The sequence below is a fragment of the Thalia democratica genome, chromosome 6, assembly GCF_965202585.1.
Source record: "Thalia democratica chromosome 6, ktThaDemo2.hap1.1, whole genome shotgun sequence".
Lineage (NCBI taxonomy): Eukaryota > Metazoa > Chordata > Thaliacea > Salpida > Salpidae > Thalia > Thalia democratica.
The window spans coordinates 46,360,620-46,382,158 of record NC_139170.1 but is presented as its reverse complement, the minus strand read 5'-3'; the positions used below and the strand labels follow the sequence as shown (position 1 = coordinate 46,382,158).

The window sequence follows — 21,539 nt, the reverse complement described above, 5'->3', positions numbered from 1 at the left end:
AACTAAAATGATTTAAGATAACGCATTTTGACATCTACATATTAGTATTTAAAAACAGATACATAGATATAAGTTTTGTTTAAACTTAAATATCTCTTAAAATAAAAAAATACTATACACTTTGTGTTTTCTATATTAATCTTTGAGGTACACTTACCAATAGTATGTTTGATTAAATTATAAGCTTTGAAAAACATAAAAATAGCTTAAATCTATTCCAAATTATTGCACAATTTAACAATATTATTTCTTGTCTTCAATCCAAGTTTTGGTACATCTCTTCAATTTTATCAGCGAATTTCTTCCCTATCACCGGGCGTTTGGACTTAAAGGTGGGTGTGAGCAAGTTGTTCTCAACTGAGAACAACTCCGAACACAAGTATATCTTTTTGGGCTGCAAGATGTAATCATGATTTACTGTTTTACAAAATACTTTATACAATTTATAATTAAAGATTTATAGTTTAAAATCTAGAAGCAAAAAAGTTCATTTAATCTGTTAGCTCTGACAGTTTTTTTTTTGGGAAACATTTTTAAACTTTAAGTTACTAAACTATACTATTTATTAAAAAAAAGCAGATAACAACAAAGGAACTTAATATTAAAAAAAAAAGTTTAATTTAGTCGGTTTTTAAAAAAACTTCTATAAAATACATCAAAACTAGTTTAATGCAATTAGAAAATTCATTTTTTTTTAATTAATAAACAAAAACTAACAATTTCGAATCCCTTCAGCCCCTTCTGCGAGCCAACGCTCTTCATGTCATCGAGAACCATCTCGTTGACCCGGTCGCTCTCGCACAGATCTTTAAAACTTTTCTTCTCGCCGGCGCCACCTTTTGACTGCACCCACGCGCCGAACGACTCCTCGTCGGGGACCACCACCCCGACCAGACACGACTTCAAGCTGTCGCCGTGGACATAGATCTTTGGAGAAAGTGATTTGGTTTTATTATCTTATAATTAAGTATCGACGGGTATTTAAACATGAGTTTAGTGTATTTTTTTACATTATTAAATGTATTACATTACATTATACCACTTATTTTTGTTTTTTAGGAAAAAAGATAGTAGTTCATTTTAAATTACTTATGAAATACATGATTTTGTTGTCGTTTTAGTTATGTATGAACGACTTAAAAAAAAATTTTTCTAACAAGCCTAACTTTTTTTTATTATTTAAATTTTTGAGCAATATTAGATTGTTCAACCGTAAAAATTTTAAGTAAATATGATTTTTTGTTGAACTTAAAGTCTGCCAGCAGCTGTTTTTTAATTAGTTTCATAAATGGATGGCTAACCTTTAAATTACATATGATCCTTAACCAGTTTTAATATTTTATTTAAGTTTACCTGGGCAACAGCAGGGGATTGTACCAACACTTGTTCTATTTTTTCGGGAGCAATATATTCTCCTTGTGAAAGTTTGAAAATGTGCTTCTTTCGATCTATCACTTTCAATGATCCGTTCTGAAGAACAATAAACTGTGTTTATTCTTTTGACAAATTAGTACCAAGTTTTCTGCAGTATAGGTCAATTATGTTTTTTAATGATTTTTAGTATTTAAGTAAAAGCAAAAGTTACTGGTTCTAGTTTAAATAGCTAGGCAATCAATTCCAATGAGTTAGTTTTTAGTTTTTAGTTAGCTATTTATTTATACTATTATTTGCTTAATTATTTCAAAACTAGTCGATTTTTATTTATTTGAAACAAAGTTCTTTTTTTTTTACATTAAACAAAACAAAAAAAAACTAACTGAGTAAAGACTTAAAACTTCATTAAGCTACAAGTAATTAGAAGTTTAAAAATGTAAAAGTCTATGTTACTGTTGTAACGCGCACTTTAGAAAATTGTTATGACTCATTTGCTAAAGTTTTATACATAGCAAAAAATGAACTTATTATGCTTCTAAAAGAAACTTTAAGTTCAAGTGTTGCATAAATTAAAACAAATAACTGTTTAAACAAAAAGTTAACTTTTTAAAAATAAAAAGTTAATAAAACACAAGTAAACAAATTTATAGAAAAATTTTGATAAAAATAGACTAATGTATTTTTTAAATATCACAGCCCATTCAGTTAGCACTTTTTAATATTCTAAAACAATAAAGGCATCTAACAAAACCAAATGCAGAGCTTTTAACAAGGGGCAAATTCAACAGAATAGTTGGTATAGTTTATTTTATTAAATCTAAGAAGTTTGACAAAAATAACTGATATAAATAAAAAAAAAACAGCAATCATGATGTGAAAGAAATATATTTCAATTAATTATGACGCAACAAACCGGAAGCCACATTCCAATGTCGCCAGTGTGAAGCCAACCGTCTTCATCAAGAGCCTCCTTGGTCTTTTCTTCGTTTTTGTAATATCTAAATTGTAATAAGATTGAAAAAATGTTAGATTTATGATAAGTTTAGATGTATCCTTTTTTATTAAGAACTTCTTTGTGCTTTCTTAGTTTTTATAATACCTGGTGAAATATTAAGATAATATATACTATAAAACTTAAAGTTAGGTATATATACGTTTTTTATTGAAAGTTTCCTTCATTTTTGTTTCATTTTCGTAATATCTGAATTTTAAAAAATATTAATATATACTTCATATATATAATTAGGTTATATAATTGTTTTTATCAAGAGTCTCCTTGGTTTTTTCTTCGTTATTATAGTACCTGAAATTGTGTAAAGATTGAAAATTGTAATTAGAATTATAATACGAGTATATAAATAAGTCTTTATCAACGGTTTCCTTAACTTTTTTTATTTTTTCTTGTAAATTCTGGTCAAATATGGAATTCGGTTACATGCAGTGGCGTCGCGTGGTCTTTTTGTTAGGGGGTGCTGCAGATTGACATTGTCAAATTTAAAAATCCCCTAGGTTGAAACATTTAGATTTAAATCATAAAGGTTATATTAAATAATAGCAGGTTTTTCAGAAAAAAAGTTTAACATATTTGTTTGAATAAATAATAAATAAAATATAAAAATAATTAGAAAAAAACACATATCTCATACCCATGTATATCATCACCCTTTCTTAACAACTATAGCTACTTTAATTTCATTTATTTCAATGTAAGTTTCTGTATTTGCACAAACATAAATTTACTAAATTAATTTTACGACTTGTCGAGCTAATGATAAAAAACAAAAAAAAAACATGCTAGTAACTTAAAAAAAACGAGGATGCCCCTGTTCGAGTTGCTCCTGCTCGAGTTTCTCCTGTTCAAGTTGTTCCTGCTCGAGTTGCCCCTGCTCGTGTTTTCTCTGCTCGAGTTTTCCCTGCTCGAGTTGCTCCTGCTCGAGTTGTTCTTGCTCGAGTTTTCTCTACTTGAGTTTTCCCTTCTCGAGTTTTCGCTGCTTTAATTGCTCCTGCTAGAGTTGCTCCTGCTAGAGTTGCTCCTGCTAGAGTTGCTCCTGCTCGAGTTTATTCCTGCTCGAGTTGCTCCTGCTTGAATTGCCCTTGCTCGAGTCTTCCCTTCTCGAGTTTTCCCTGCTTGAATTGCTCCTGTTCGAGTTGCTCCTGCTCAAGTTGCCCTTGCTCGCGTTTTCCCTGCTTTAACTGCTTCTGCCGAGTAGTCCCTCCTCGAGTTTCTTCTGCTCGAGTTCAACTTGTCTTGTTGTTCTCGCGTTGTATTAAATTTTCAACAAATATTGTGATTTAATTCACTTGGTGCTGAAAGTGCAGCTCTAGAATTCAACATATAAGATGCAGCTGACACAGATTGAGCTTGCAGCTTAAATTTTACGAACATTTTGAACATCAAATATAAAAATTTGAAAAGAACTAATTTAGCAGCGATGTTAACTACGTTCATATACACATTTGGCTTAATTCCTAATCTTTAAAATAAAGTACCTTTGACGTAGTTTGGGGTTGTACAGCTGAAGTACGGGCCCATTTAAAGCAGCGTTTTTAAAGGCTTAAACTCTAAATCATAAAAAAAATTAGCATAATTTTCATTTTTTAGGTGGAGCTACAGCTCCAGCATTCCACCCCACGCGACGCCCCTGGTTACATGTATATGAATTTATCTAAAGTTTCTTTTGCCTTATCTTCATATTTGTAATATCTGAATTTATAACTAATACGTATTTCAAATCTTTAAATTAGGTACATATCTGCTTTATCAAAAGCTTTCTTGGTCTGTTTTTCGTTTTTGTAATGTCTAGAGACTTTGTATCTTAAAATGAATTTATTATTTTGCATGCACGCAAGATATGCAAATCTAGTTATAACTATAGCACTATAAGTTACCTTAAAGAACTATAGCAGATAGAAGTAGTAAGCTACGGTAATCTAACTCTTAAGTGCAAGAGAGCACCGCCAAAAAGGGCGTACCTAGAAATACGTTACTAAAAGAACAACTACTGTAGTCAATACTATAAAGACCTCCAGTATAAATTTTGTTTTAATAGATAACTAAAAACTACTGTAAAAAACCTTACGAGGTTCTTAAAAGTAAACATAAAACTAGTTAAACTAAACACATAGTTTAAATTAAACTAAAACTATTTACTATTTGAAATGTTTCAAAAAAAACTAAATAAATAAAATAACTGACTGTTACAATATCAACTTAACCTTTTAAATATACTGTTTCTAAATTTTAACTAGGAACATTTATTGTTTACATTGAAAAACTAAAAACTGTACAAAAGCATAATTTGATTGAAAAAAGTTATGATAAATCCAACTCACCCTTTAAATATGTTGTTACCCCTGGCGCATATCTCCCCTTTCCCCTCACTGGCGAAGTAGTTCTTCTCCGGCACGTCCACCAGCTTCACCTCGTTGCAAATAGCGGGCGTCCCCACGCTGCCAGAAAAAAAATCCCCCGGCAGCGAGATGGATATCCCCGCCGTCGCCTCCGTCTGCCCGTAACCTGGGGTGGGTTTTTCAATTTAGGGGATTTTCGTAAAGAGTAGATTTGAAATAGCGTAAATCAGTACATGTTAAGAGAGTATTTCAATCAGCTTTTAAAAGTTTAATAAAATTTTTCATAATTTTTTGTTATTGCTTGCTGTAAAATTTTTGACAAGTATTAAACTTTGAGGCAGTTTTTTTTTTCTTGCTCGGTTTTGCGTTGAGACCGATTTATCTATTATCGGAGTTTTATTTTATTTTGATGCTTGATTATTAAATATTCAAATGTTGAGCTTTTGTTCTACATGTGCTTGTGTCAACTTAACTACTATTTTCACAAGCCTTCAATTGACCGTTCGAGCAAATGAATCAATTTGATTCAAAAAACTTCTGGTAAGTTTAAAATTAACTTTTTTTTTATACAATAAAAACGAAGTAACTTTTTATAATTTTAATTAATTTTATTACCTTCACTGAACGGTACTCCGAGCATGCACCTCATAAAGTTCAGGACATCAGGAGAGATCGGAGCCGCTCCAGTCAAACACACTCTGACCCTTCCTCCAAACATGTTTTGCAACTTTCTGTAATATTTTAATTTTTTATTTATCACTCGTTGTTAAATTGGTAAGACAGACTCTGGCCTCCGTACATGCTTTTAATTTTTTTTCGGAAAACTTTTTAGTTATATAATTAATTGCTCTATTTGGTATTTTCATACATAAAGAGTGAGAAATATTCTAGCTCCGTATCCGAAAGTATTCTGGTGCTTTATGTAGAAATATTTGCCGCATTATTACAACATTTATTAGTTACTTTTGAATTTTCCTGTAAAATATCAAAATATTTCAACAAATGCTTCTTCGAGATTCTTTAAAATTGCTTGTTTTTGTGTTATTAATTTTTTTTTTTCAAATCGTTAGTGTAGGTTTACTACTATTCCTGTCGACATTTTTTTCTGGATAAATGTTAATAGTTTATTGGTGTGTATTTTAATTTTTTAATATTAGACTTTTCTTGACTTTGTAAAAGTTTAGTAAAATCATAGGTATTTTATGGTACCTTTGTTTAAAAGTTGCTTTGATTATTAATTAAGTACTTTATAAAAAAAAGTCTTTAAAGTGTTTATCATTTCTTAGACCTAGGCAAAAAAAAGCTTAAATACCGGATACGATTTTTAAAATACTTTTATTTTATCCAGTTTCGTTTATAAATTATCTCAGGTACTTATGCTAAGTTAAAAAATAGCGAACTTGTTTAAAGTTCAGTAAATTGTTATTAAAACCAAGTGTTTTATAATGTTTAAGGTTACTTAGGATATGAGTAAACTTAAATTTCTATGTAACACAAGTTTATTGCTGTTTGAAAGTTTCTCTTTAGCTAAAGCTTTTAATGATTCATCAGTTCAAGTAGTATACTCAATCTAAAATTATTTTAATAAAAACTAAAGAAACCACTACAGCAATTTTACTGACCTTTAAAAATTTATACTCTAAACTATTTTTTTATAAAGTAAGTACACTAAAGAAAGTTGCAAGAGTGATTTAAACCAATGAATCTATAATAAGAAAGTTATCAAAAAATAATACGTGATAAGTAGTTTAAGTAATAATTTACTTACATTTTAAAAGTTTAATGCGTTACTGACCTCTAAACAAAACTATATCATTTATATTTTACAGCTACCTAAAAGTTCTGATTTTAAAGTAAATTAAGTTCAACAGATACTGAAAAATTGAAATTGTTTTAGACGAGTTTTAATATTAAAGTATAAAAAACGTGTAATTTGCAGATAAATTCATTTTGTAAGAGCGTTTTATGTTAAATTCAAACACTTTTGGCGATATAAGCTTTAATAATTAAGTTTATGAAACAATAAACATTTTAGTTTTACTTTCTACTACGTTAAAACATCTTATGATAAACCATATGTTTTAAGAATCTTAATAAAAACAAAATTTAAGGTTTGATGAAGTAAAAAGTTTAATGAAAACTAAAAAGTATGTTAATATATTATTATAAGTTAGACAGTTTTTATTAGTCGACAAAAAGAGTATAATGCCAAGCTGAAAATAGCTTATCTTTTTTTTTTGTTAAATAATAAAACGTTTTATTTATGTTCGTTTAACAAATATAAGATTGTATTTTGTTATGTATAACATTTTTGTTTTAGAAAGTAAAGTAACAATAATAATAAAAAAAGAACTATAGAACAAATTCAAAACAAACAGTTACTGAAACTACTTCAAGTACTTATTTAAATAATAAAACATTCAAGTTATTGTACTTCTACAAAAATGTTGTAGGGCAATATAAAAACACTCTAAACTCAAACTAACTTATAAACAATTTTGTCCCAAAATGAACCCCTAGTAGTTTTTCCATTTCTAAGAAGCTTCAGTTTACTTTTTTCTGCAAATCCAAAAAGGAGTCTTTTGATGCAGACAGCATTTGCTCCTTTGGTTATCTAAACATGAATTTTGTTAGTTTTCAACTTTCTTTAAAGATGTTTTAGCTATATGTACATTTTTTAAATTAAACACTGCTTAAAAATGGTCAACAACAAAGGCAAAGAAAATATGTTTATTTTAAACTGTAATTTTGTTTATTAAAAATTATTATGTGAGCTAAACGAAAACTTATATAAACTAATATAATATATCTTATTTACTATTACAGTAAAGAAAAATTGTAAAAATTAACAAATTACGTTTGTACTTGTTATAAACTGTAAAATTTTTAGCTGTTATTATGTGGGTAACTCACTTTAGCAAAACTATATAAATATTTTCTACTAACTGTAACTTTAATTATTTGTATCAAAACTCACTTTATCAAACAGCCGATTAATAAGTCGGGGTACCATCGGGAATATTGAAGGTTTCAAAGCTTCTATGTCGCTTAGCAACAGTTTTATGTCCCCTTGAAAGAATCCAACTCTGTATTTTTATTTTTGAAGTCTAACTTGTTTTAACACAAATAGTAGTTAAATAAGTATAGCTCTACAAAAAAGACAGGTTAAATGCGTTAAAAATGATAAAAATGGTAAATGATAGATAAGCAAATATACCTAGACGATAAAGCTGCAATAGTACTAAAATACATTTGAAGTTTATAGCTACTTTGAAAAGTAAATATCATCTTTTAACAACGTCTACACAAAAATAAAATTTTAAAAGATAACTTATTTAGTGGAAAATACTTTCTTTAGTTTCCTTATGTTGAAAACTTTTATTTAAAGACTTTAGAATGACTCAAAACACTATATATCTAAAAACAAGTTAAATTTGATTGTCATCCATTTAATAAGCAGACTATTTTTTTTAAATGTCGCTTTTTATGAATAAAGCTCAAAAGTTAAAACATTTTAGATAACAGCAAACTTTTTAACATTTTCAACTAAAAATTCCTGAAAAAGTACAATTTCAATACAATTTTCCACTTTTTGTTTAGTAGATAAATTCAAAAGCCACGTTGGCTTTGTTACTTTTACTGACGCTGTATGCAGCAGTGTCTATTTATCAAATATACCAAACGAACCTGGCACCATTGTAGTATGCAAAACATGATACTAGTCTTTCCATCACGTGAGCAAGTGGCAAGTAAGAAATGTGTACGTCTTCTTTGCCTACTTTCAAAAAGCTCTGCGAGAAGTTTCGTTTATGACTACACTATGATAAGAATGGTTTAAGGAATCTAAGGGTGTGTCTTAGTTTGATGCCATATAAGTTTCAACTAAGAAAATGTAAAAATATACTTGGTTTTAATATTGTACTCGATAAGTAAGTATGAAACTTTTTTAGCAAAGTATTAGTTTGTCATTGCTAAAAAGTTTAAAGATAAACTGTTGTTTGAACATAAATAATAAAGAAAACTGTACAAGTTAACAAAAACAAGTTCTGCTTATTTCAAACTAATAAATATGGTTAAAAAGTATTTGAGAAAGTTATGAAAACAGTTGATTAGCAAAAAAAAGTCTATAAAAAAAACTCAGAACTTAGACCAAATAACTTGTACTACAATTTAACAGCAAGCTCTAAAATTACGTCAGCATAGTGTTTGTATAGCATACTTGAACAATCTCTAATCTTTTATTAACTGTTAGTTTAATCTAACTTACGTCTTTCCCAATACCGTATATACCGCACAGATTAGCGACAATATTCTTGTGCGTGAGCATGACACCTTTTGGCAGGCCGGTTGTGCCACTTGTGAAGCAAATGGTGTGCAAGTCGTCGGGTTTCGGTGGCTGTTAAATGTTATTGTTCTTTTATTAAAATCTATCAAATTTGAGTGTACATAAAGTGTTTGTTAGTTTCTTTAGTACTTAGCAGGTTTAGTTAAAAGTTTAGTGACTACTAGAGTAGGGGTGGGCAACGTACGGCCCGCGCGCCAAACAAAATAAAAGTTGAATTTGGCACGCGAGCATGCAAATCTGGCCCGCTGAACAAAATTTTGCAACTTCTACTTGATATTTTGGAATTTTAGATGAAAAGAATAAAAAAAAAGGACGTAGGTACAATTTGCAGGATATTTAAAACTTGCACTAAAAACATTTAAAATTAGGTAACATTAAACTACTACTTTATGAAGATGAGTTAGATGTTTGAGTAATTCTTATGAATTTAATAAAGTTTAAATGTTACCGCCCGACCAAATTTCTAATATCTGGTTTGCCGGCTAAAAACGCTGCCCACCCATTTACTAGAGCAACTAATAAGTCATTATATATTTCATCTGTTTTAGCTAAGCATATCAACTAAAAATGTATACTTAAATTATTTTCTTGCTTTGGTCTTTAGAATATTTTATTTGAATTATCTTATTTAGTAGCTTCTAATCACGTATTTAATATGTATAACGTATTTTAATGTACATGTATTTTCAAGTTTGAAAAGTTACATATTAAGTAGCTTATATAACTTTAAAAACCTTAACTTTGGTTGTCAAAATGCATTACTAAAGAACAAAAAAGGCAAATTTCAAACACTTTGTATGCAAATTGGCTATCTGAGGTAAGTGATAGTTAGCTCGATAATTAGTTAACTAAGCTCAAAGTTTACGTTATTAGTTAACCTATATTATAAGTAGGTTAAATCAGTTACTTCCAAAATGTTTAAAAATGAACACACATGGTAACTATGTGTAAATTTTGATGAAAAATGTTAAGTCTGTTCTTTACATTGGTCTTATTAAGGTTAAAAAAACATTTTTATCAAACAAGAACTAAGTAGCTATTTATATGTATAAAATCACTGTACCATTTAATATTTATGTTATTTAAAAGTTAACACACATGGTTACTATGTGTAAGTTTTGATGAAAAATTTTAAGTCTGTTCTTTACATTGGACTTATTAAGGTATAAAAAAAACATTTTTATCAACCAAGAACTAACTAAGTAGCTATTTATATGTATGAAATCACTGTACCATTTAATATTTATGTTATTGTAGGATATAAAATGGGGATATAAGTTATAAAGCTTAACAAGGACAAAAAGCTTTATAAATTTTAACTAAACAAAACAATACTTGTACTTTATAGCAAACCATTAATTATCTTCCGAAAACCTTGCGTATTTAGCGTTTTTAAGCGTATAGTTTATGTAAATAAAGCTAGAAGGTAAGCTTAAAGAAAAAGTTTGCAGTTAAAAAAATAGTTGTTAGGATTCATAAATTGTATAAAACTTTAGTGTGTTTGTAAATTGATGATATTAGTAATAAAACATCACACAAACTTTTTATTTAATATTATAAAGCACTAATAACACTAACAAGTTTTACAGTTTTAGGTTATTATCTTTAGCAGTTATCAAACAAAAAAAAGTTATACTACAACATCTTTGTATTAACAACTTACAACAAAGTCTTTCAAGTTTTCTTTTCCAAGTTCTAGCACTTCATCAAATGTTAGCAGTTCTACATTATTGTCAGTCGCTTTTTGTTTCACTTCATCAGAAGGTTCGTTCATTATCACAATAGTGGTTATTGTGAACACTTTTTCTTCTACACACTTCAAAAGTGTTTGTGCTTTCTCTTCGGTGTCGACTACTATTATTTTCAACTCACCTATGAAAAGTATTGGTATTTGCAATACATTTGTTAATTCGTTTTTTATTCATAGTTTTTATTGCTATTTAAAATTAGACCTTTTAGGTTAGTTTTCTGTACTACTTATTTTATTTTATTTAAAATGTATTATTACAACTATGACTATATACGTAAGCAGTTAAAAAAAGAGGAATTATTTTTTTACATTTATTTTACTTGTATAGCTCCGATATTTTACTAAAAATACACAAGTTAAGAACAAACTATGATTTACGGCTCCCAACAAAATAATATTTTTAAAGTTTTTTCTAATAAATGAATCACTTACACAAATTGACGATATGGTCGATGGCTTCGGCGCCCAAAGTGTCGTACAGAGGCACAATGCACATCGAGTAAGAATTGCAAGTCTGCTCAGTGATCTTCCATTCCACTCTGTTCTGCGAGAAGATGCCTATGAACTGATCGGGATTCGTTTGCGCTCCTTTCGAGATCAACCCTGATCCGAACTGCTTCGTTTTGGTTAGAACCTGAAATAAATAATTTGATAGAAGTTCGGTTAACTATTGTATTACAATGATTGAAAAAGTAAAAATTACTTGTGTCATTGCAAAAACTAATGAGAATAGTTGCTGGAGTAGAGCAACATAAAATCCACAAATTTTATAATTCTATCAATTTTATAATTAATATTTGAGTGTATATGTTTATTGTTTTTAAAGTTTAACCTTTTTAATAAAATTATGTATAAAAAACAAACAAATAGTACAAGCCACATCGTAAGTCAGTCACTATACTCAGATTCAGAAATAATTTAATTAACATCTAATAAAACTATTAATAAAAACTAATTTAATCATAACTTAAGCCATTTATATACAGGTTTAGGAGTAGTTTAAATATTAAATATTAGAATAAAAAATATAATTACACCAACCTCATCATATGTCAGCCACTTATATTCAGAATCTGGACTGGGTCTCCATCCTATGCAAGGGTCGTCCTCTGTTTGTTAAAGTTATAAAGTTTTGTTTACTTAAAAGAATGTTTTTTAAATTGAAATTATCGACAACTTATTTAGCAATAAGTGTTTTTAATGAACACATAAAAGGTTATTTCCTCCTAAGATTGACAGAAACTAGTTTAAGTATTTTAGTTTGACATTTATTCTGTTGTTAATTTAGAAAAGATTTTTCAGTTAAGTCTTTCTAGCTTACTCCAGCAACTTACAAATAGTAATCTTCATAAAACTACTTGCTAAAACATTAGTTATTCGAAGTAAATTTTAAGCTACAAAATTAATTATGCTAAGCAATTTCCAATATATTCTGTTTAAAAGTTCATACTTACTTGTAACTTACTTACGTCCTAAAATTAACAAATCATTAACAGTTATAGGTTTTGAGGTATTTGATATATAGTAGCAAATACAAAAAGTTTATTGAAAAAAATCTTACTAGAAATACTATGTCCTTTCATGAAAACATCATTAACAGTTTGATACTTGAGATCCAAGCAAGATATTGGTTGGTTTTTCTTCATCATGGGGTTTCGGTGTATCTAAGAATACAAATGTTTTGAAAAATGTTTTGCTTGAGTTTAAGTTCAGGTCTTTACGAAAATAAGAAATATATAGAAAAGCGTAATAAAGTATTTTGCTATGTGTATTGAAAAGTTATTTTTTTAAAACACAAGTAGCTAGTTTTTAGCAGGAAATTTAATTTTATGTTTCAATAATGAGCTTGTATGGTAAGTGACCTTTCTGTAGCTTCAAACAAAATAAACTATTTTACAGCTCAATTGGTTTGTACTGATAAAGACGTGTTTATCTTAAACTAAATATTAGTGTCTTAAATTTAAATATCAGGGAAAGTAACTAGGGCCAAAGACTGGATTTTCCTGTGTCTTGAAAATCCTCAAAATTAAAAAAAAGTTTTGGTCATACAACTTGGATCGTAAGACCACAAGCTCTTGGTAAACTGAGTTATGACTAACTGATGAGTTTTAATAAAATTGAATTTCAATTTAAGGAAAGCTTGTGGTTTAATAATCAAATTGGTATGATCAATATCTGTTTTTATTTACACTTGAGATAGCAAACAAAACTTAACTCACTCCGTCTTCAACCTTAGTTTGTTCATGAAGGAACTCCGAGTGACTAATATCATCGTATTCACAAGACATTTTTTATCAATCGCTACAAATAAAATATTTTGAAAGTGTTACATTGTTTGATAAAAGTAGATCTAATTTATTTTCTTAACAACTATTAAAATAGTTAATTAAAGTATTAAGTACCTTCTAACCGCTAAAAGGTTTATTGCTATGTTAGTAACTTACTTCAAGTATAATACTACAGTATTTTTAATCAATCTTAAATTACTTCTTATTAGCTAAATACTAATATGAATGCCTTTTTTTACTTAAGGGTTAAACTGTGTAAAGTGCAGCAACTAAAAACAAAATATAATTTAATATAAATGATAAAGCTAAAATTTGACTTAATATCGAAAAAAATTTTCACGTTTTTAAAATACTGTGTACGACTTTTTTGAATAAAATAATGTCAGTAAAAATACTTGGACTAAACTAAGCTTAAGTTTAAATTGACAATAAAGTGTTTAAAAAGTTTTAGAGCAACTGGTTTTGTCAAATATACAAAAAGATCAAGCTAATACAAACGGGTGGGTGTCACTTTTGCACGATCGTCACTTTTGCACGAGCGTCATTTTTGCACGAGGGGACACTTTTGCACGAGGGTCACTTTTGCACGAAGGGTCACTTTTGCACGAGGGGACACTTTTGCACGGCGACTCATTTGCACGAGGGTCACTTTAGCACGAGGGGACACTTTTGCACGGCGTCACTTTTGCACGGAGGGTCACTTTTGCACGAGGGGACACTTTTGCACGGCGACTCTTTTGCACGAGCGTCACTTTAGCACGGCGAAACTTTTGCACGGAGGGTCACTTTTGCACGAGGGGACACTTTTGCACGGCGTCACTTTTGCACGAGGAGACACGTTTGCACGGCGACATTTTTTCCCAATGACAATTTTTTACGGCTGCATTGTTGCACAACGTCACATTTTTACGATGAAATTTTTGCACAGCGACATTTTGCCACTATGACTATTTTTGTACGGAAAATCAATTTTGCATGTTGGCCGATTAAAAGTTTTTTATCTACTACCAAATCTGTAACATAAAAAGAAACTGAAGACTAAAATTTTATAATATAGCTATATTAAAGGCAAAAAATCAAAGATATAAAATCTTAAACAGCAAACGTTAATGTTAGAAACAAACTAACAAAATGATATAATAAATATATATATATAATAATTAGTTATAAAGGATTCATATTAGGGACAAAAAAGTTAATTTATTTAGAAACTACGATAAAAAAATACTTTAAGTGTAAGTAAATTGTTCTAGTTTATTTTGAGATTTAATATATTAATCAACAACAATTTCTTTTTTATATATTTTACTATATGGTTACAAGTTTATTGTTCATATGATAAACCTAGGCCTCAAAACCGAGACCACTTAAACTGGAAGACACATAAAAAAAAAATTAACACAAATAGTTTATTTATTATAACAAAGATAAAAAAACATAATTTGATATCAAATTTATAGTTTAACTTAAAAAGCAAAATTTTAACTACAAACTTATATTTATTTACGCTTTGATGTAAAACGATCAACATCAAATAATTAAATACATTGACTAACAACAAAAATAAAAATCTAACGCTCCTAGGACATTAACGTTAGGTTCCCATTGGCTTATATCATGGTCATGGAATGCTGGTGTAAGTATCTCTTGATACTTTTGATGAACATAAGTTCAAACTTCCAAATGTTACTCTCTCATTGGCTTATCATGATCATGCAACATTATAGTAAAGAAATTATCCAAGTTTGAATCATAAAAAATGCGCTATTTTGTTGTGTTTTTTTATTCTCACGCTAAATTAAAAATTAAAAATAAACATCAAGTAAAGTCTTAAATACCTTTACACTTCATAAACTAACTAAATTTTTTTTTTTTTGTAATTCAACAATTGTTTGAAAATATAATAAATTTAAAATATTTGTTTAACTATTTAAATATTTTGTAATAATATAATGCTAATTTTTTCATCAAGAGAAAACAAGTAAACAATAATACTCAAAATTCGTGTTTAAAATCCTTGCTAAATTAAGTTTATCTTTCTGTTTAAAAAGTCACAAAATTCAGATTTTTTTCATTTAATGTATTCAAAATTGTTTTTATTTAAAGTTGTGTATTCATCTAGTTTGTGTAAATCAAGATAATAGATATAAATTAGTGAATTGTGGTACGTTATTATAATGTTCTACGTAAAACTTCAAATAAAAACTTTACATTAAAACTTCATTAAAAAACTACCACACTTAATTTATTTAAAACAACTTGCGTATAAAAGCAAATATTATTCATGTTAACTTTTTGTTAAATTTTAAGTTAAATTTTTGTTTGAGAAAATAAAAATTAAAAGCCTGCAAAAGTGAAGTTCCGTTCAAAAATGGCTTATTGTTTTAAATTTTCGCAGTTTATAAGTATATCCGTTAAAATATAACGCCGTGCGAAAGTGACGCTTCGCAATGTCGCCGTGCAAAATGTCGCTATGCAAATGTAACGTCGTGCAAAAGTGTCCCCTTGTGATAAAGTGACCCTCGTGCAAAAGAGTCGCCGTGCAAAAGTGTCCCCTCGTGCAATAGTGACCCTCGTGCAAAAGTGTCCCCTCGTGCAAAAGTGACGCTCGTGCAAAAGTGACGCTCGTGCAAAAGTGACCCGTTCCCAATACAAACACCTATGTAAAGTACAAAATATCAAAACCTAAAAGTGATAGCTGAAAGTGATAGACTTAATAATTTTTTATTCGCATTAAAAAATTTCAAAACACAAAAATAAAAATTCTTTATGAACTGTCTTAAATGATTTAGAAATATAAAACTAACTATATTGTACGGTATAACAAAACGTTTTCTATGAATTTTCTTTTTTTTTTAGCTTTTTTTTTCAACATAAACTTTTTTTTCTTTGCTGCATTGTTACATTTACTTTATAAACTCATTATTTTAAAACTATTTCTTATACAAAATTAAGTAAAACTAAAGTATTAACAGTCTAATTTTTGTGTTTTTATCATAATAACACAAAACTAATTACAACACAAAATTGTTTACACCACATAGGTCAACTTAAATTCTTGTAAAAAAGTAAATACTAATTTCGAAGTAAAAACTGTTTTACTTAAAATTACCAAAAGTATTGTTTGAAAAAAACTGCCTACTTGAATAGTGAATCATTTCGAACTAAACATATTTTGTTTTGAAAAAGTAAAAACTACCACCTTGTTAAAAAAAGTTCTGCTTAAGACTCTAAACTTTAAACTAAAGGATTGTTTAAACAAAAACTTTATAGTAAAAAAAGTAAAGCAGCTTGAATAAAACCTCTTTTTTTTACATAAAATAAATGTTCTATTTAGTAAACAATACTCTTCTTAAAGTATTGTTATAAAACTGACTACAAAGTTAAAAAAGCTTAAAGCATGCTATAACAGCTTTGAGTTCCGGAAACACATAACTCATAAAAACCACGCAAAAAGTGGTAGAGCTTACTGTAAGAAGTTTAATGAAGTTATTTTGTTTAAGTGAATCATTAATTTATGATCAAGCTTATACGTAAAAACGCTACATTTATGTGCCTATATCTTAATATCTTTACAAAACACATAAACAAAGTTTTCAATATGCTATAAAAATCTTTTGTATGAAAAAAATACATTTTAAACTATACTGAGTTAGTGTAAACGAATTAGCTTAGTATATCTTAGAAGTTCTTACAGTTAAGCAAACCCATAAAATATTAAAACAAATTCAGTACGACCTTTTACTCCTTGAAGTATTTATTTGCAATCTAAACGAAGCTAAACTACTCTAATTGTACTAAAAAATAATTATTTCTGAAAAAAGTAAGTTTCAAAAATAAATAAAAGTATTATCAACATACTTTAACTGGGTTTTTAATGGAAAGAATAACTCAAATTAAAAACCCAATTGAAGTGTGTTGATTTGTTAACACAGAGAAACATATTTGGGTACAATTAAGGAAGATTAATGTATAATTTGTTTTCGTTTATATTCCAGTGAACTTGTTTCACTAGGATCTTTTGTTAGCAAGCACTTAAATCTATATTTTGAACAGTTAAAAGTGTTATCTATTGTTATACATGGTAAATTAGTGATATAACGCGTCATAAACAGTTGCTTGCTAACTCCGTCTAGCGTATACTTTATTCTTATTTTTTTGAAGATTAAAGCAAAATTCTTTACTTAAGCTAATATATTATTAGATTTTATTTTTCGTTTAAAAACCTCACTTTTAAAACTAGTATAGTTTTAACTTAACTATATCTTTAAAAGAACTTTTAACTGTATACGCTTCAATTTACAGCTAGAAAAAGTAGTTACTTATTTACAAAACAGATTAAATTAGAATTTTTCAAAATCAACTCCATTTTCGTGTTAAAAAATTCCTAGATAACTTAAAATCGACCGAAAGGAGGGTGATATTGTCCGCTTTAAGAAATCTTGGTTTTAATGATTGACAGCATGGTAGATGTTCGATTGATACTGAAGTTATTCATTTGCAAAAAACGTATTTGGTATTAATTTTTTTAAGTTTCGCAGTACTACTTATATGACATTTTATTAAAGATTTAACCTCAAAAAAAAAACTTATTAACCCAGTTTGTTGCTGTATTATTTTTAATCAGTGAAAATTATAAACCTATTTTCGTTTTTTTTATTATAGAGACCACTCTACATTTGTGTACGTAAAGGTAACTAAAAGTACTTGTAATTAATAAAAAAACTACTATTTTATAAAAGTTTCCACTTACTTTAAAGATAAGAATTTGGTATAAGTATATGCAGCATCTTTGATTTCTTTTAGGTCAATAAAACTAATAAAAAAATATCAAATTTGTACAAAACTAAGAATAAAACATAAAAACGAAAATATACCAAAATTGTGGAAGTACAAAAACCGTTTTTCAAGTTTTATTTTTATTTTTCTAGTTGTTTTAGTGTCAAGTTGGAATAAGTTCAATATGAATCTTCTTAAAAATTTAAATAAAAAATATTTTTGTTTAATGACTTCAAACTACTAAAAAGCTTAAAATTGATATATAGTACTTTGTAGAGATATGATTAAAGTGCTTCTACTTAGAACTATAAGAATTAAAGACTGTGTTAAATCTAAAAAAACAAAGGCAATGTATGTTTTTATGTCTTTAATGTATGATAAACATTTTTAATTATATATTTAAAGATTTAGTTAATTAAACAACGTTTTAATTACGTTTGACCAAGTTGTATACTATAAGCTAAATATAAGATTAAAAAAGACTGTCTTAGATAAAAATGTTGTTGTTAAAACAGTATAAATTGAAAAAATTAATAAACTTATGACTGCTTTTCTGTAAAATCATTTTATGATTAAATTGGCACTTCTAACAAAACGTTTTATTACGATTTGCTAGAACTTTGCTAAATACAGTGTTCAATCATACAAGCTGTTTTGTAGAAGTTAGAGGTTTATTAAATAAGTACCTTAAACTTTTCAAATAATATAGTTAATTTGTTTTAAAAGTACTTGCTGACCAGTAACTTTAGATACCTTTTTTAGAAAATAAACTTTATTATGATATTAAAAAGAATTCACATTATCAACTTTGCTTCAAAGAAATCCAAAAATAATTTCTCAAAGTTTTAAGTCTAAGAAAAAAATAGACATTTTTACACAAAAGTGACCATTTTTATCGCTACTTTAGTTTACCAATTTTTGTTACTGTATTAAGTGTATTAAAGATGAAAATATAATACTCATATATTTTTAGTTAAAAAAAATAATTATGTTTAATGAAAATTTTACATAGAAGTTTACTATCAATCTTACTATTTATTGACCTTTTTTCAGATACAAATAAATACAATGTTTAAAATACTAAAAATAAAAACAATTACACCGGGAAATTTTAAGGTAGAATAACAAGTTTGCGATTTCGTATGATATTTAGGTATCTAATGTTTATATTGATTTGAACATTGCTTTCCGAGTCACACTAAATTAAATCAAAGTTAAAAAGTGTCAGAAAGTCACTAAGAAAAACACAAAAATTTTGTTTTACAAAATATAAAGACAGTTTTAATACTACTTAAAACAAGTTAGTTGTAAAACGGATTGTTACATACAAAAAGTTTTGTTTTTTAAATATAACGTAATTCCTGATAGATTAAGCATTCAAAAAATATCTATTTTTACCATACTTATATGTTTTTAAATTCTATACCGGACTTAAACTTTTTGTTGTTTCGTTTTAAAATGCAAATTTAGTGTAACTAAAAAAATAAAGCACAATTTTCTCAAGTACACTTGACGTTTTAAGGATTTGAACGTTTTAAGGATTGGTGTTTATTTGTTTAAATAGAAAGTATTTGCACAAAAAGTTTGCTTTATTGAGTGGCTTCTACGAAAACAAACTTACTAATAAGTTAATTAATTACCAGTTGTAGCCTTTAAATAAATATGTTTTTGTTTTAAAGCATTATAAAACTGTTAAAAAAGCTTTAGTAACATTTCTTAAAATATTGAAAAATCTATATACAATAAAAGTGTTGTTACTTAAATTTTAACTTAAGTTTGTTAATGGTTAACCAAGCTTTGGAGATGTTTTCTAATTTACATCTTGTTTTGTTGATAAACACATAGTTCAGTGTAGGTAGTTAGATAAAAACAAGCTTTTAAGTTTAGATATAAAATTTTGCGCTTATGTCATATGTTTACTTACAGAAAAAACTTATGCACACTATGTGTAGAATGAACTCGAATTGTTTCATGTTAGATTTTTTTGTTAAAAACGAGTTAAATTAATAAAAAAAACTAGTTTTATAGCACCTACAACAAAACTTTTTAGCATATGGTTTTGTTATTTTTTAAATTTAGTAACAAAAATGGTAAGAACAAGTGCACACACTATTTAATCAATTTTTTTTTAATATTACAACTTGTCCATAAAGACAAAGTAGTTTAAAAAACATTTACTTGAGTTAAAAAAAGATTTGTAGATAGATAACTATTCTCAAAGTTTATTTAGAATAAATTAAGCTTATTTTAAAGTTTTTTTTGGTTTTTTTATCAAAAACAGTCAAAATTATTATAGAAAAAGGATGCTTTGTTTCATTAACTTTACATTTAGATTTTATTTTTAAAATATTTAACAACTTCAACTTTTAACAAACAAAGTAATGACTTGTACACGCTTATTGAATTTAATAATAAAATAAAAACGTGTTTTGTTACAATTTTATATAAGAATAGTATTTAAGTTAACTTAACTTGTGACTTATATACTTTACTATTTATAAAGCATTAGGAAAAACTACTTAAACGCATTTTCTTTATAATACAATTCCGTAAACAAAGCTTGTTTTTTTTAAACCTAATAGTTGGGGCTATACTATTATTACTTTTGTCAATGAAAAATAGTTTTTGAAGTCAAGTTAAAATAGTTATAGTTTAAATCACAAATTTTATAGTTTTTTTTAATAGTAAAGCTGTTGGTTGTACTAAAACTTTCAAAATTAAAAAAAGCTTTGATAAAAGGAAAAAAAATATATTATCCACTCTTTTTTTTTCGCTTTAGTATAACCGAAAAGGTCAGAATTTTTAAAATTAAAGTTAATAACCAGTTTTGCTCTTTTGTACAAGTACAAATTGTAGAGAATTCCAAATAAAATTATTTTGTTGTCACGTATATTAAAAGCAATTTACTACGAAAAAGTATTTGGTTGTTGGAAAGTTAAGCTTTTTATTAGTGTGCCTCAGCCGTAGCAACAAGCACTTAAAAAAATTTTGCCTTTAAAATTTAGAATAAAGTTCTGTTTATTAGTGGCTTTTGTTTTATTTTGTTAGTAGTTTGTTATATCTAGCTTTTTATTTTTTCAACTAGTTTTTATCACTTATAAAAATTATGTTCATTTTATAACTGAAATTTATTTTCTTGCAAAATCATGTACAACAAATTTGATCATAAAAGTATTTTTTGTTCTCATTAAAGTTGTTAGGCATTTAATTAGCTGTTAATAAGTACTTTAAATTTTATTATTGATGTTTAGTTAGTGTCGTAAAATAAATAACTTAAATTAATGTATTAAAAGGACTATTTATAATAAAGTATTGATAATAACATGCGTGATATAAAAAGACATTTATGTGCAAAAAGCGTTAGACAAATTTGGAACTTGTTTTATATTAAAAAAATTTCTAAAGCCTTTTGTTATGTCATAACTAGTAAACACGCTATGGTTTAAATTTATGCAATAAAACTTTTGTAAAAGTAATATTTCTTATAGGCATTCCTATAAAATGATATTAAAAAATGTTAGGATACTCACTTTATATTACGAAATTCTGGTGTAGAAATTAAAATAATAAACAAATGACAAATAATAAAAAACTTGACTGTATAATACTTACTTTTTCATAACAAATCAACAATGTAGTAAAAGTTCTTTTA

At 27.3% G+C, this 21,539-nt stretch overlaps 1 protein-coding gene across 1 annotated transcript; it reads right to left on the bottom strand.

Moving 5' to 3' along the window:
* Positions 1-256: 256 nt before the first annotated feature.
* On the bottom strand, positions 257-13,108 carry LOC145839156 (long-chain-fatty-acid--CoA ligase 1-like). The gene is made up of 19 exons (XM_082946765.1): positions 13,040-13,108; positions 12,382-12,484; positions 11,862-11,929; positions 11,253-11,454; positions 10,734-10,942; positions 8,993-9,121; positions 8,413-8,516; positions 7,703-7,811; positions 7,212-7,339; positions 5,341-5,456; positions 4,708-4,891; positions 4,025-4,078; positions 3,676-3,848; positions 3,467-3,602; positions 3,177-3,347; positions 2,288-2,372; positions 1,354-1,470; positions 718-927; positions 257-394 (listed from the first exon to the last, which is right to left on the bottom strand). The coding sequence occupies exons 1-19, from the start codon at positions 13,106-13,108 to the stop codon at positions 257-259; spliced, it is 2,505 nt and encodes an 834-aa protein (XP_082802891.1).
* Between the last annotated feature and the right edge of the window lie 8,431 nt (positions 13,109-21,539).